The sequence below is a fragment of the Engystomops pustulosus genome, unplaced genomic scaffold (genome assembly GCF_040894005.1).
Source record: "Engystomops pustulosus unplaced genomic scaffold, aEngPut4.maternal MAT_SCAFFOLD_89, whole genome shotgun sequence".
Classification (NCBI taxonomy): domain Eukaryota; kingdom Metazoa; phylum Chordata; class Amphibia; order Anura; family Leptodactylidae; genus Engystomops; species Engystomops pustulosus.
Genome location: NW_027284975.1, coordinates 353,116 through 369,470, shown reverse-complemented (window position 1 = coordinate 369,470; position 16,355 = coordinate 353,116). Strand labels below are relative to the sequence as shown.

Below are 16,355 nucleotides of genomic sequence, written 5' to 3'. Positions count from 1 at the left end.
TCGTTGTCCATCTGTAGTGCAGTAGTCCGATGGGCTGGCCATCATATGACGGCTCGTCCTGCTGCCCTAACACGTTTATGTGAAACTTTTCCTCTGACCATACGCCGCCTTTCCCCAACCTATGAGGGGGTGTCTGATTAATGAGGGAGGAGGATCTGGAAGCTTCTCCCATCTCTGCAGCTCCCCTCCGTACGTTGCACCCTATTCCTCTCCATAAATGTGAACATAATCACATTTGTGGTTCTCGGCAGCTGCTTGGAGCTCGCTGTATCCCAGGTTGCTATTAGTCTTCCCATTCAGCTCGTCATTTTCCTCAGTGTGATGTCCGGCTTTTGGCCCGCCAGCCCCTGGACCTCGGCCCGTTGTTCTCCAGGCACACTCCGGGGAAATCAGTGTGTAGTGATGTGGAACCCCAAGAATATTAGGGACTGGGTCGGGTCGAATACAGATTTCTGTCTAGGTGGAAACCCGTCCTGAACAGATCTAATGCCCTGCCTCGGTGACAAGAAGTGAATAGAAAGCTGTACATAAAAGCATTTTCTAGTACAGCTTTAGGGGAGGATATCCCGCGTCCGATAAGCCTCCGCACACAATACACACTACACAGATTCTTCTGCTAAAATGACAAGAATTGTGTTTCAAGGTGCCAGGGTTCAGGAGATCCGGACGGTCAGTGCCAAGTCCTATCTGCGTGGGGCATGTACAAATAGGACGTATATAGCAGCCATGAAGGGGTTAAGAACAAAACATTATTGCTTTATATTACAACCTATATATTTATATGGTAAATGTTTGGGCATTTAACCCCTTAAGGACACCGTTTTTTTAGCTCATTTCTCACTTCTCAATCCATAACGTTTCCATGTTCCCGTGTCCGGATCCGTGTGAGGATGATTTTATGTGTGACAAATGTTCCTTCTCCGTGGCGTTATTTATTATTCCCTGCCGTGGACTGGGAGGGCTGGAAAAAATGGTGGAAAAGTTGCGTTTTGGCCATTTTCTTAGTGGAATATGCACCAAACCCCATCTCTGTATGAAGCGGACTCACCCCCTGCACCCTGTGATGAGCAGAACAATTACTAAATCTCAAATTTAAAACATTTTCACCAAACTATACGACCAAGGCGAAGCACGACACGTCACGAAAAAAAAGTGGGAATTTATCTGGGTAACATAAAGTTACAGCATATAGCGACACAGGGCAGATGTGGATCCTTAAGGTGAAAGTGAGCTGGGTGCATTAAGGGTTAAACTATAAACTGGCTACGTCCTTATGGGGTTAAATCAGCCCCCCCCCCCATTACAAAATGTGTAATTGACAGCACCAGGAAGGCCTTTCCTCGGTAATTGCTCTGACTTTTCTCTAAGGCTGCATTCACACTGCCACAAGGGGGACGTATATACGGCCGATATACATATACGTCCCCCATAGACGGCAATAGGCACACGGCGCCCTTCGGGAGATAGCACTTGCAGCCTAATTTGGAGAAATGGTCCAACAAACTGGACATGATGGGATGAGAAATGGCAATGAGTGTCCCCCTGCCCAATCTCCACATGTATAACCCACCTGGAGAATGTCATGGGGATATAGATGGAGGAGTATATACCCCTCCACACAGATAGCCACTATATACATTACTATAGGGATAGAACACTCCTCACCCTGTAACTTTATGTTACTGTATCTGGAACCACTGATAAGAGTCATAACTATCCCCTCCAGCCGCTTCCCCTATTCTATCCCATCTCACCAGCTCCTAATATACTCAATAACTGCACTCTCCAGCTACGTGATATGTGACTATAGGATGAGAACGTCATATGTGGCCAGCGGACACCTCTCTACTGCAGACAGGACCAGGACCGGCACTACATGACCTATTACAGCAATGGCCGCATGTGACCACAGACAGGACCAGGACCGGCACTACATGACCTATTACAGCAATGGCCGCATGTGACCACAGACAGGACAAGGAGCGGCACTACATGACCTATTACAGCAATGGCCGCATGTGACCACAGACAGGACAAGGAGCGGCACTACATGACCTATTACAGCAATGGCCGCATGTGACCACAGACAGGACAAGGAGCGGCACTACATGACCTATTACAGCAATGGCCGCATGTGACCACAGACAGGACAAGGAGCGGCACTACATGACCTATTACAGCAATGGCCGCATGTGACCACAGACAGGACAAGGAGCGGCACTACATGACCTATTACAGCAATGGCCGCATGTGACCACAGACAGGACAAGGAGCGGCACTACATGACCTATTACAGCAATGGCAGCATGTGACCACAGACAGGACAAGGAGCGGCACTACATGACCTATTACAGCAATGGCGGCATGTGACCACAGGCAGGACAAGGAGCGGCACTACATGACCTATTACAGCAATGGCAGCATGTGACCACAGGCAGGACAAGGAGCGGCACTACATGACCTATTACAGCAATGGCCGCATGTGACCACAGACAGGACAAGGAGCGGCACTACATGACCTATTACAGCAATGGCCACATGTGACCACAGACAGGACAAGGAGCGGCACTACATGACCTATTACAGTAATGGCCGCATGTGACCACAGACAGGACAAGGACCGTTATCACATGGTTTACAGGTACCTGATGGGGGACTCTGTGTCGGATGGTACAGTGAGGACTTCGGCTTTGTAAACATCATTCTTTCGACAGGGAGTCCGTATTTTCGGGGTGGACATGAGGATGGGGCTTTCTGCAGATGTCCTCTCTGGTGATTTGCTGGAAGAACTTGACTTTTGTCTTAAACTTCTTCGTAAGACCGGGCTGCTGAAAGCGGGGGAAGCCAGATCTACCTTCTCCGCAGCTCCTGGTGATTTGGGGGTCTCTGTGCTCGGAGCTTGGACCAGTGGGGGCTTCTTCCTCTTTAGTTTGGTAATTGCCCTGTCTGTCTCCCCTGAAGTCTTCTCAGCAGCCCCTGGTGATTTGGGGGTCTCGGTGCTTGGAGCTTGGACCAGTGGGGGCTTCTTCCTCTTTAGTTTGGTAATTGCCCTGTCTGTCTCCCCTGAAGTCTTCTCAGCAGCCCCTGGTGATTTGGGGGTCTCGTCGCTGGGAGCTTGGACCAGTGGGGGCTTGTTCCTCTTTAGTTTGGTAATTGCCCTGTCTGTCTCCCCTGAAGTCTTCTCAGCAGCCCCTGGTGATTTGGGGGTCTCGTCGCTGGGAGCTTGGACCAGTGGGGGCTTCTTCCTCTTTAGTTTGGTAAGTGCCCTGTCTGTCTCCCCTGAAGTCTTCTCAGCAGCCCCTGGTGATTTGGGGGTCTCGTCGCTGGGAGCTTGGACCAGTGGGGGCTTCTTCCTCTTTAGTTTGGTAATTGCCCTGTCGGCCCCCTCATTGTGCTCTTGGTCTGGGGGTTGCTTCTCAGCTTCCTCTGTTGGATGGTTCTCTGAGTCTTTCTTTCTGGAAGGGGTCTTCTTAGCTTTGGGTTTCGAGGCATCACCCGCCTGCCGAAACGCCTTCATGAACTGCTGCCTTTCGGTCGGGGTAGACTTTTGCTTCATGATTTGACCAGTCTCGACATCGATGACTGCTAATTCCAGATCCTCCTCCTGTATGACCACATTGGACTTTCTCTTGGAGGCCACATGGCCATTGTGCTCACACTCTGTGGACTGAAGTTCTGCTTTCTTTTTATCGACTTTGCTCTTGGTGAAGATGGAAGCCATCTTTGAAGAGTTTTGTGCAGGGAGTGGTGGAGAAAGGTGAACCTGGGCCTGGACAGTCAGGGTCTTAGGAGAGGGCAGCTGCACCACCTCAGGGTCACCAGCCGCTGTATCGGGCAGCTCCGGGGCACCTTCAGGGGATGAAGGTTCTTCCTCGCCCATTTGGCATCTCATGAACTCCTCAAACGAGACTGTTAAAGTGCCAGGGTTGTCAGGGGTATCGCCAACATGGACCTCAAGGCTTGTGTCCATCAGAGAGGTCTTGTAATCCGAGGAAGCGTTTGATATTACAGATGCTCGGGATGGCTCGGCATCCACACTGGTCCTCCTTAGGGGCTTAGCTGTAACCCCTGCAGTAAAGATCTCAGACTGAAACACAACATCATCATCATCCTCCTCCCCATTGGCTGTGTGACTGCAGACTTCATCCAGGAGGGCGGCGGTGTCACCACCTGTGATCCCGCTGCCGGCAGAGGATAGCGCCACATCACTGAGCCTCTTGAGGAGCCTGGTGCGCTTCCCTTGCCTTGCTGATCTGCCAGCAGGTTTAGCAGAGCAGGACACTGGGGTGGTGGGCATCTCCCGCTTCTTGGCCCCATCAATGGAGCTGCTTGTCTTGTCACTGGGGAAACGCTCCTTACTGGTGCTCTGGGGGCTTCTGATAAAGTAGTCCGCTATACTGCTGCTCTTGGGGGAGCACAGGCCCTTGTCAAGAGTTTTCGATAAAGGTGAAAAGTAATTTGTGATGGTTTTACTCTGTGGATCCTCTTCTCTACGTTGCTTTTTACATGGCTGCAAAACATAAAAAAATACTTCACATAATATGACCAGGAGGAGGAGGTATAATACCGGGGATATGACCGGGGGGGGAGGAGGAGGTATAATACCGGGGATATGACCGGGGGGAGGAGGAGGAGGTATAATACCGGGGATATGACCGGGGGGGAGGAGGAGGAGGTATAATACCGGGGATATGACCGGGGGGGGGAGGAGGAGGTATAATACCGGGGATATGACCGGGGGGAGGAGGAGGAGGTATAATACCGGGGATATGACCGGGGGGAGGAGGAGGTATAATACCGGGGATATGACCGGGGGGAGGAGGAGGAGGTATAATACCGGGGATATGACCGGGGGGAGGAGGTGGAGGTATAATACCGGGGATATGAACGGGGGAGGAGGAGGAGGTATAATACCGGGGATATGACCAGGGGGAGGAGGAGGAGGTATAATACCGGGGATATGACCAGGGGGAGGAGGAGGAGGTATAATACCGGGGATATGACCAGGGGGAGGAGGAGGAGGTATAATACCGGGGATATGACCAGGGGGAGGAGGAGGAGGTATAATACCGGGGATATGACCGGGGGGGAGGAGGAGGAGGTATAATACCGGGGATATGACCGGGGGGGAGGAGGAGGAGGTATAATACCAGGGATATGACCGGGGGGGAGGAGGAGGAGGTATAATACCGGGGATATGACCGGGGAGGAGGAGGTATAATACCGGGGGGAGGAGGAGGAGGAGGTATAATACCGGGGATATGACCGGGGGGAGGAGGAGGAGGTATAATACCGGGGATATGACCGGGGGGGGGGGGGGGGGTATAATACCGGGGATATGACCGGGGGGAGGAGGAGGAGGTATAATACCGGGGATATGACCGGGGAGAGGAGGAGGAGGAGGTATAATACCGGGGATATGACCGGGGGGGAGGAGGTATAATACCGGGGATATGACCGGGGGGAGGAGGAGGAGGAGGTATAATACCGGGGATATGACCGGGGGGGAGGAGGAGGAGGTATAACACCAGGGATATGACCGGGGGGAGGAGGAGGAGGTATAATACCGGGGATATGACCGGGGGGGGAGGAGGAGGAGGTATAATACCGGGGATATGACCGGGGGGAGGAGGAGGAGGTATAATACCGGGGATATGACCGGGGGGAGGAGGAGGAGGTATAATACCGGGGATATGACCGGGGGGAGGAGGAGGAGGTATAATACCGGGGATATGACCGGGGGGAGGAGGAGGAGGAGGTGGTATAATACCGGGGATATGACCGGGGGAGGAGGAGGAGGAGGTATAATACCGGGGATATGACCGGGGGGAGGAGGAGGAGGTATAATACCGGGGATATGACCGGGGGGAGGAGGAGGAGGTATAATACCGGGGATATGACCGGGGGGAGGAGGAGGAGGTATAATACCGGGGATATGACCGGGGGAGGAGGAGGAGGTATAATACCGGGGATATGACCGGGAGGAGGAGGAGGTATAATACCGGGGATATGACCGGGAGGAGGAGGAGGTATAATACCGGGGATATGACCGGGAGGAGGAGGAGGTGGTATAATACCGGGGATATGACCGGGAGGAGGAGGAGGAGGTATAATACCGGGGATATGACCGGGAGGAGGAGGAGGAGGTATAATACCGGGGATATGACCGGGGGGGAGGAGGAGGAGGTATAATACCGGGGATATGACCGGGAGGAGGAGGAGGAGGTATAATACCGGGGATATGACCGGGGGGAGGAGGAGGAGGTATAATACCGGGGATATGACCGGGGGGAGGAGGAGGAGGTATAATACCGGGGATATGACCGGGGGGAGGAGGTATAATACCGGGGGGAGGAGGTATAATACCGGGGATATGACCGGGGGGAGGAGGAGGTATAATACCGGGGATATGACCGGGAGGAGGAGGAGGTATAATACCGGGGATATGACCGGGGGGAGGAGGAGGTATAATACCGGGGATATGACCGGGGGGAGGAGGAGGTATAATACCGGGGATATGACCGGGGGGAGGAGGAGGTATAATACCGGGGATATGACCGGGAGGAGGAAGAGGTATAATACCGGGGATATGACCGGGGGGGGAGGAGGAGGTATAATACCGGGGATATGACCGGGAGGAGGAAGAGGTATAATACCGGGGATATGACCGGGGGGGAGGAGGAGGTATAATACCGGGGATATGACCGGGGGGAGGAGGAGGAGGTATAATACCGGGGATATGACCGGGGGGAGGAGGAGGAGGTATAATACCGGGGATATGACCGGGGGGAGGAGGTATAATACCGGGGAGAGGAGGTATAATACCGGGGATATGACCGGGGGGAGGAGGTATAATACCGGGGATATGACCGGGGGGAGGAGGAGGTATAATACCGTGGATATGACCGGGGGGAGGAGGAGGTATAATACCGGGGATATGACCGGGGGGAGGAGGAGGTATAATACCGGGGATATGACCGGGGGGAGGAGGAGGTATAATACCGGGGATATGACCGGGGGGAGGAGGAGGTATAATACCGGGGATATGACCGGGGGGAGGAGGTATAATACCGGGGATATGACCGGGGGGAGGAGGTATAATACCGGGGATATGACCGGGGGGAGGAGGAGGAGGTATAATACCGGGGATATGACCGGGAGGAGGAGGAGGAGGTATAATACCGGGGATATGACCGGGGGGAGGAGGAGGAGGTATAATACCGGGGATATGACCGGGGGGAGGAGGAGGAGGTATAATACCGGGGATATGACCGGGGGGAGGAGGAGGTATAATACCGGGGATATGACCGGGGGGAGGAGGAGGTATAATACCGGGGATATGACCGGGGGGAGGAGGTATAATACCGGGGATATGACCGGGGGGAGGAGGTATAATACCGGGGATATGACCGGGGGAGGAGGAGGAGGTATAATACCGGGGATATGACCGGGAGGAGGAGGAGGAGGTATAATACCGGGGATATGACCGGGGGGGAGGAGGAGGAGGTATAATACCGGGGATATGACCGGGGGGAGGAGGAGGAGGTATAATACCGGGGATATGACCGGGGGGAGGAGGAGGAGGTATAATACCGGGGATATGACCGGGAGGAGGAGGAGGAGGTATAATACCGGGGATATGACCGGGGGGAGGAGGAGGAGGTATAATACCGGGGATATGACCGGGGGAGGAGGAGGAGGTATAATACCGGGGATATGACCGGGGGGAGGAGGAGGAGGTATAATACCGGGGATATGACCGGGGGGAGGAGGAGGAGGAGGTATAATACCGGGGATATGACCGGGGGGAGGAGGAGGTATAATACCGGGGATATGACCAGGGGGAGGAGGAGGAGGTATAATACCGGGGATATGACCGGGGGGAGGAGGAGGTATAATACCGGGGATATGACCGGGGGGGGAGGAGGAGGTATAATACCGGGGATATGACCGGGGGGGGGGAGGAGGAGGTATAATACCGGGGATATGACCGGGGGAGGAGGAGGAGGTATAATACCGGGGATATGACCGGGAGGAGGTATAATACCGGGGATATGACCAGGGGGAGGAGGAGGAGGAGGTATAATACCGGGGATATGACCGGGGGGGGGAGGAGGAGGTATAATACCGGGGATATGACCGGGGGGAGGAGGAGGAGGTATAATACCGGGGATATGACCGGGAGGAGGAGGAGGAGGTATAATACCGGGGATATGACCGGGGGGAGGAGGAGGAGGTATAATACCGGGGATATGACCGGGGGGGGGTATAATACCGGGGATATGACCGGGGGGGGGGTATAATACCGGGGGTCACCCCGGGCTCTCACCTGCACGGTGTAGTCGTCCAGCGGCGCCGCCATGGCCAGGGCTCCCACCATGGTTCCGGTACCAGTCAGTCTCAGGCTCCGGTTACCTCATCTCACTTTCTCCGGGACCAAACTTCCCGCGCGTAGGCCAAAGTCACGTGACCAATGCGCCGCCAGCAAACACTCCTCCCATTTTCCAAACTTCCACTCCTATTGGTCGGCATTGAATGTTACTTCTTCCCTATTGGTGGTTGGTAATCAGACTGGCGTGTGATTGGCCGGCGCCTTATTTGTGCTCAACGTCATCATTTTAAGTAGAACAGAAACGAACTGAGAGGAATTGGCGCCAAAACCTGAGGCGGGAACCTGTTCCGTCATCCACAGTACCGGCTGTGAGCCCGGTATAATGTCCCCTCCCCCCGGTCATATCCCCGGTATTATACCTCCCCCCGGTCATATCCCCGGTATTATACCTCCTCCTCCTCCCCCCGGTCATATCCCCGGTATTATACCTCCTCCTCCTCACCCCCGGTCATATCCCCGGTATTATACCTCCTCCTCCTCACCCCCGGTCATATCCCCGGTATTATACCTCCTCCTCCTCACCCCCGGTCATATCCCCGGTATTATACCTCCTCCTCCTCACCCCCGGTCATATCCCCGGTATTATACCTCCTCCTCCTCCTCCTCCCGGTCATATCCCCGGTATTATACCTCCTCCTCCTCCTCCCGGTCATATCCCCGGTATTATACCTCCTCCTCCTCCTCCTCCCGGTCATATCCCCGGTATTATACCTCCTCCTCCTCCCCCCGGTCATATCCCCGGTATTATACCTCCTCCTCCTCCCCCCGGTCATATCCCCGGTATTATACCTCCTCCTCCTCACCCCCGGTCATATCCCCGGTATTATACCTCCTCCTCCTCCTCCTCCCCCCGGTCATATCCCCGGTATTATACCTCCTCCTCCTCACCCCCGGTCATATCCCCGGTATTATACCTCCTCCTCCTCACCCCCGGTCATATCCCCGGTATTATACCTCCTCCTCCTCCCCCCGGTCATATCCCCGGTATTATACCTCCTCCTCCTCCCCCCGGTCATATCCCCGGTATTATACCTCCTCCTCCTCTCCCCGGTCATATCCCCGGTATTATACCTCCTCCTCCTCCCCCCGGTCATATCCCCGGTATTATACCTCCTCCTCCTCCTCCCCCCGGTCATATCCCCCGGTATTATACCTCCTCCTCCTCACCCCCGGTCATATCCCCGGTATTATACCTCCTCCTCCTCTCCCCGGTCATATCCCCGGTATTATACCTCCTCCTCCTCTCCCCGGTCATATCCCCGGTATTATACCTCCTCCTCCTCACCCCCGGTCATATCCCCGGTATTATACCTCCTCCTCCTCACCCCCGGTCATATCCCCGGTATTATACCTCCTCCTCCTCCCCCCGGTCATATCCCCGGTATTATACCTCCTCCTCCTCCCCCGGTCATATCCCCGGTATTATACCTCCTCCCCCCGGTCATATCCCCGGTATTATACCTCCTCCCCCCGGTCATATCCCCGGTATTATACCTCCTCCTCCTCCCCCCGGTCATATCCCCGGTATTATACCTCCTCCTCCTCCTCCCGGTCATATCCCCGGTATTATACCTCCTCCTCCTCCCCCGGTCATATCCCCGGTATTATACCTCCTCCTCCTCCCCCCGGTCATATCCCCGGTATTATACCTCCTCCTCCTCCCCCGGTCATATCCCGGTATTATACCTCCTCCTCCCCCTGGTCATATCCCCGGTATTATACCTCCTCCTCCCCCCGGTCATATCCCCGGTATTATACCTCCTCCCCCCGGTCATATCCCCGGTATTATACCTCCTCCTCCTCCCCCCGGTCATATCCCCGGTATTATACCTCCTCCTCCTCCCCCTGGTCATATCCCCGGTATTATACCTCCTCCTCCTCTCCCCGGTCATATCCCCGGTATTATACCTCCTCCTCCTCTCCCCGGTCATATCCCCGGTATTATACCTCCTCCTCCTCTCCCCGGTCATATCCCCGGTATTATACCTCCTCCTCCTCACCCCCGGTCATATCCCCGGTATTATACCTCCTCCTCCTCACCCCCAGTCATATCCCCGGTATTATACCTCCTCCTCCTCCCCCCGGTCATTCCCCGGTATTATACCTCCTCCTCCTCCCCCCGGTCATATCCCCGGTATTATACCTCCTCCCCCCGGTCATATCCCCGGTATTATACCTCCTCCTCCTCCCCCCGGTCATATCCCCGGTATTATACCTCCTCCTCCTCCCCCCGGTCATATCCCCGGTATTATACCTCCTCCTCCTCCCCCCGGTCATATCCCCGGTATTATACCTCCTCCTCCTTCCCCTGGTCATATCCCCGGTATTATACCTCCTCCTCCTCCTCCCCCCGGTCATATCCCCGGTATTATACCTCCTCCTCCTCCCCCGGTCATATCCCGGTATTATACCTCCTCCTCCTCCCCCGGTCATATCCCCGGTATTATACCTCCTCCTCCTCCCCCCGGTCATATCCCCGGTATTATACCTCCTCCTCCTTCCCCCTGGTCATATCCCCGGTATTATACCTCCTCCTCCTCCCCCCCCCCCGGTCATATCCCCCGGTATTATACCTCCTCCTCCTTCCCCCTGGTCATATCCCCGGTATTATACCTCCTCCTCCTTCCCCTGGTCATATCCCCGGTATTATACCTCCTCCTCCTCCTCCCCCCGGTCATATCCCCGGTATTATACCTCCTCCTCCTCCCCCCGGTCATATCCCCGGTATTATACCTCCTCCTCTCCCCCGGTCATATCCCCGGTATTATACCTCCTCCTCCTCCCCCCGGTCATATCCCCGGTATTATACCTCCCTCCTCCTTCCCCCCTGGTCATATCCCCGGTATTATACCTCCTCCTCCTCCCCCCCCCCGGTCATATCCCCGGTATTATACCTCCTCCTCCCGGTCATATCCCCGGTATTATACCTCCTCCTCCCGGTCATATCCCCGGTATTATACCTCCTCCTCCTCCCGGTCATATCCCGGTATTATACCTCCTCCTCCTCCCGGTCATATCCCCGGTATTATACCTCCTCCTCCTCCCGGTCATATCCCCGGTATTATACCTCCTCCTCCCGGTCATATCCCCGGTATTATACCTCCTCCTCCCGGTCATATCCCCGGTATTATACCTCCTCCTCCCGGTCATATCCCCGGTATTATACCTCCTCCTCCCGGTCATATCCCTGGTATTATACCTCCTCCTCCCGGTCATATCCCCGGTATTATACCTCCTCCTCCCGGTCATATCCCCGGTATTATACCTCCTCCTCCCGGTCATATCCCCGGTATTATACCTCCTCCTCCCGGTCATATCCCCGGTATTATACCTCCTCCTCCCGGTCATATCCCCGGTATTATACCTCCTCCTCCCGGTCATATCCCCGGTATTATACCTCCTCATCCCGGTCATATCCCCGGTATTATACCTCCTCCTCCCCCGGTATTATACCTCCTCCTCCCCCGGTCATATCCCCGGTATTATACCTCCTCCTCCCCCCCCCTTTCATATCCCCGGTATTATACGTTCACCCCCCCGGTCATATCCCCGGTATGATACCACCTCCTCCTCCTCCTCCTCCTCCTCCCCCCGGTACTATACCTCCTCCGCTCCCCAGTCAGATCCCGGTATTATACCTCCTCCTCCTTCCCCCTGGTCATATCCCCGGTATTATACCTCCTCCTCCTCCCCTGGTCATATCCCCGGTATTATACCTCCTCCTCCTCCCCCGTTCATATCCCCGGTATTATACCTCCTCCTCCTCCCCCGGTCATATCCCCGGTATTATACCTCCACCTCCTCCTCCCGGTCATATCCCCGTATTATACCTCCTCATCCTGGTCATATCCCCGGTATTATACCTCCTCCTCCCCCCGGTCATATCCCCGGTATTATACCTCCTCCTCCCCCCCCCCCCCCTTTCATATCCCCGGTAATTATACGTTCACCCCCCCGGTCATATCCCCGGTATGATACCACCTCCTCCTCCTCCTCCTCCCCCCGGTCATATCCCCGGTACTATACCTCCTCCTCCCCCGGTCATATCCCCGGTATTATACCTCCTCCTCCTCCTCCTCCCCCCGGTCATATCCCCGGTACTATACCTCCTCCGCTCCCCAGTCAGATCCCCGGTATTATACCTCCTCCTCCTTCCCCCTGGTCATATCCCCGGTATTATACCTCCTCCTCCTTCCCCTGTCATATCCCCGGTATTATACCTCCTCCTCCTCCCCCTGGTCATATCCCCGGCATTATACCTCCTCCTTCTTCCCCCTGGTCATATCCCTGTTATTATACCTCCTCCTTCCAGGGTGCACAGCGAGCTCCGGTTGGCCGCTTAAAACGCTGAGAGATCGGGACGGATGGGAGGAGCCGGCCACAGCGTGGGCCGGAAGTTCCTAGTGCGCGGCTTATATGCCCCTGTAAACAAACAGGGGCACGGAACAAAGGGACCGCGGCGTGGGACATCGGCGACCCGGGGGAGGTAAGTGCATGTTTATTATTTTCACCACGTCCCCTGAGACGGCCACCCGGGAGGATGCCCTTGACCTCTGTGGGAACAGGAAGAAGAGAGGTTAAAAGTCCCCTCCCAGCATCCTCCCACCAGTGTTCTTCCTGTTCCCACAGGGTCAAGATGGAGAGAAGGTCTTTCCCTTGCATCATCCAGGTGTGAGGGGGAACAGCAACACTCACCGTCCTCTCCTTAGACTGGCGGCAGCCTTTTTAGCTGATGCCTCAGCAGAGTCCATCAGATTTCAGCTAAAGAAGGGGCCCTATACAACGCATCCAGGAGAGTGCTTTGGCTAAAGCAACGGGAGGAGACATCCGTTCCCAAAAAAAATTGTGTGGAATCCCCTTTTCCGGTTAGTTAGTCTTCAGCCCGACCTCGATGCCATTCTCGAGAAAGCTGCCGCCAAGAAGATGGGATTTCCGGAAAATCGACCTGACACCAAAAAGAGATTTTCCATATCGTCCCCCGTGACGGCCCCCTGGAGGTTGCTTCTTCTTCTTCTGTAGGGACAGGAAATTGAGAGTATTAAAGGCCCCACCCTCAACCTCACACCACCAGTGTTTTTCCTGTCCCTACAGGGATAGGATTGAGAGTAAAACCTCTCTCTCCTCCAGGGGGGTAGGGGGGGGGGCTGAATCTTGTGCCCCTCGTGGGTGCTGTTCCCCCGGGGGCTTCCCTCATCTGGCCTCTTTAAGGAGTCCTACTTGGGGTCCTCAGGCTCCGGTTGCCATCGGGCAGGTGCCGGATCGCGGGTCCGCGACAGCCGGCCCATAGCGCCTACTCAGTGCGCGACATCACTTCCGGTTTTGCCGGAACTGACGTTAGAGGCCTCAGCATCACGGCCTAGGGGACGGGCCGCGGAAGATGAGGTCAGACGCCGGCAGCGTGTATAAGACCGCGGTGTAGTCGCTGTCTGCTGAGGTCTATGGGAACAAGATGGCAGAGGAGGCTGAAAATCATTCCATATCCCTGGGTTCTGTGAGTAGGACTTTTGGCCCAACACAGACCGTCTGCTTAAATAAGCATGGGAGGCCTCTATGGCGACTCTTAAAACTGTTGCAACTACCTCAGTTTCTCGCACTATTTTCTTTTGGTTAAGACAGCTTGAAGATCACCTCAGAGAAGGTGCGTCTAGGGAAGAGATTCTAGATTCCATCCCGCTACTGAAGTCAGCAGCAGCCTTTCTAGCGGATGCATCGGCAGAGACTATTCGTTTTTTCCGCAAGAGAAGCCACATTGTCAAATGCAACCAGAAGAGCACTTTGGCTTAAGCAGTGGTCAGGAGATGTGCGTTCTAAGGCTAGGTTGCGTAGCCTTCCTTTTTCTGGGTAGTTCTTGTTTGTCGCAGAGTTGGATGATATCCTGGATAAAGCAGCTGACAGTAAGAAAGGGTTTCCGGAAGCGAAGCAACAGACAAACAGTTTTTTTCGTGGCTTTCGCTTAATCAGAGAACAGCAGACATTTAAGGGCAGACAAACATGGAGACAAGGATTTGGAAATACATCCAGAGGAGGAAGAAGCAAGCAGTTTCTCTTCAGTTCCACAAATAAGCAAGAAAAACTGCAATGACGCCAGAGTAGGGGGGGGGGGGATTGAAAAATTCCCCCCCCCCCAATGGGTGCTCTCAATAATCAAGAACTGTTATTTTATAGAGTTTGTGTCACCACCCCCTCACCGATTTTGTTCTATCCAGGCAATCCTCAGACTAACTAACAGGTCTCCTTTAGGAAGAAGTTTCCGGTCTGCTGAAGCTGAACGTGATCAGTCCAGTCCTCCCAGAAGAGAAAGGTATGGGTCATTATTCTCCCTTATTCTTGATAAAAAAAAAAAGCCAGATGGAACCTTCAGATTAATCACAAACCTGAAATTTTTGAACAAATGGGTAGCATACGCCAAATTCAAAATGGAGTCAGTGAAATCTGCCACCCCTTTAATATCTCACAATGCGGTTTTATGCGCCTTGGACCTCAAGGATGCATACTACCATCTACCCATTCATCCAGAGTAAGAGATGCTTACGGTTTGCAGTATTGTCACCCTCAGGAGAGGAGTTTCATTTTCAGTTTACCGCATTACCCTTTGGTCTCTCTTCAGTACCTCGGATCTTTACCAAGGTCATGGCGGAGGTAGTGAAATATCTTCGAACAGAAGAAATCTTCGTGGTGCCTTTCCTAGATGACTTCCTGTTGATTGGAGACTCGGAGAAGGCGGACAAGCTTCTTGGGAATATCAGAAATTTCCAGAAGAGGAAGTCCGTGTCAGTTCGGACAGCGATGAGTGCTGGGGACCATGACATCATGTATCCAGAGTGTAGCCTGGTGCCAAAACCACTCAAGGACTTTACAATCCTGGATCCTTTCAAAGTGGGACTGAAATCATCACCATTTGCAGCCAGATCTTGTTGCAGTGAGCTCTGCAGAGTTTTGTGGCACATTACCTTTAAAAAAGCATCAGAAAAGCGAGTGTGTGAGCTTGGTGGCGAGTGTGCATTGATCCTAAGTGTGACTTAGGTTTAAGGGACTTAAGTTTGAGGTACTTTAGCAGGTAACTGCTGTATTTTCTGTTACTTTGACTGTAAATTCTTCTTTCCGTGCATATTTCTATTGAAATCCCCTTTAGAACAATGGACTCCATAAGTGGCATTGCTACACAGTGTACATCCTGTGCCATGTATGCTTTCCTTGAACAGCCGTTCAAGGAGGGAATACTGCTGTGTGGGATGTGTGAAAATTGCTCATCTGGAAGCCCAGATTATGGTTCTAAATGAGCAAGTTTCAAGGCTGCAGCAATTGACAATATGGAGCGAAGTTTGCTGCTCCTGGAGCACAAACTCTCTGGGGAAGATGGGGGTGGGGAGGGAAGTATGGAGGTGCAGAGTGAGGGGGCAGCTAGTTGGGTAACATGTAGAGGGAAGAGTTGTAGGGAGTCTAGTCCTGATCTGGTGCACCCCAATAAGTTTGCCAGGCTGGCGGATGAGGGGGATATCAGCTCTGGGGTAGCAATGCTGCAGCAAGACGTGGCTTCTAGCAACCAGGGGACTGTCTGCTCCAGTAAGAAGGGTAATGGGAGCACAGGAAGGTCAGACAGGTACTGGTAGTGGGAGATTCTATTATTAGGGGAACACACAGGGCAATCTGTCACAAAGACCGTGCATACCGAACAGTGTGTTGTTTGCCAGGTGCTCGGGTTCGGCATGTTGCGGATCGGGTTGACATATTACTGGGAGGGGCTGGTGAGGAACCAGCGGTCATGGTCCACATTGGCACTAATGACAAAGTAAGAGGTAGGTGGAAGGTCCTTAAAAATGATTTCAGGGATTTAGGCCATAAGCTCAGGGCAAGGACCTCAAAGGTAGTTTTCTCCGAAATACTGCCTGTGCCAGGAAGGAGGGTTTTGGGTTCATGGAGAACTGGACTGACTTTTCTGTCGGCTACAGGCTTTACAATAGGG

The 16,355-nt window shown here is 54.0% G+C and overlaps 1 protein-coding gene across 1 annotated transcript in view; it reads right to left on the bottom strand.

Moving 5' to 3' along the window:
- ATAD5 (ATPase family AAA domain containing 5) overlaps positions 1-8,516 on the bottom strand; it is a 44,761-nt gene extending 36,245 nt beyond the window's left edge. Inside the window, exons 1-2 of the mRNA XM_072131554.1 lie at positions 8,330-8,516; positions 2,646-4,510 (exon numbers count right to left, since the gene is read on the bottom strand). Coding sequence (XP_071987655.1) covers positions 2,646-4,510; positions 8,330-8,380 — 1,916 coding nt within the window. The 5' untranslated portion in view covers positions 8,381-8,516. The remainder of the gene's footprint in view (positions 1-2,645; positions 4,511-8,329) is intronic.
- Positions 8,517-16,355: the final 7,839 nt, after the last annotated feature.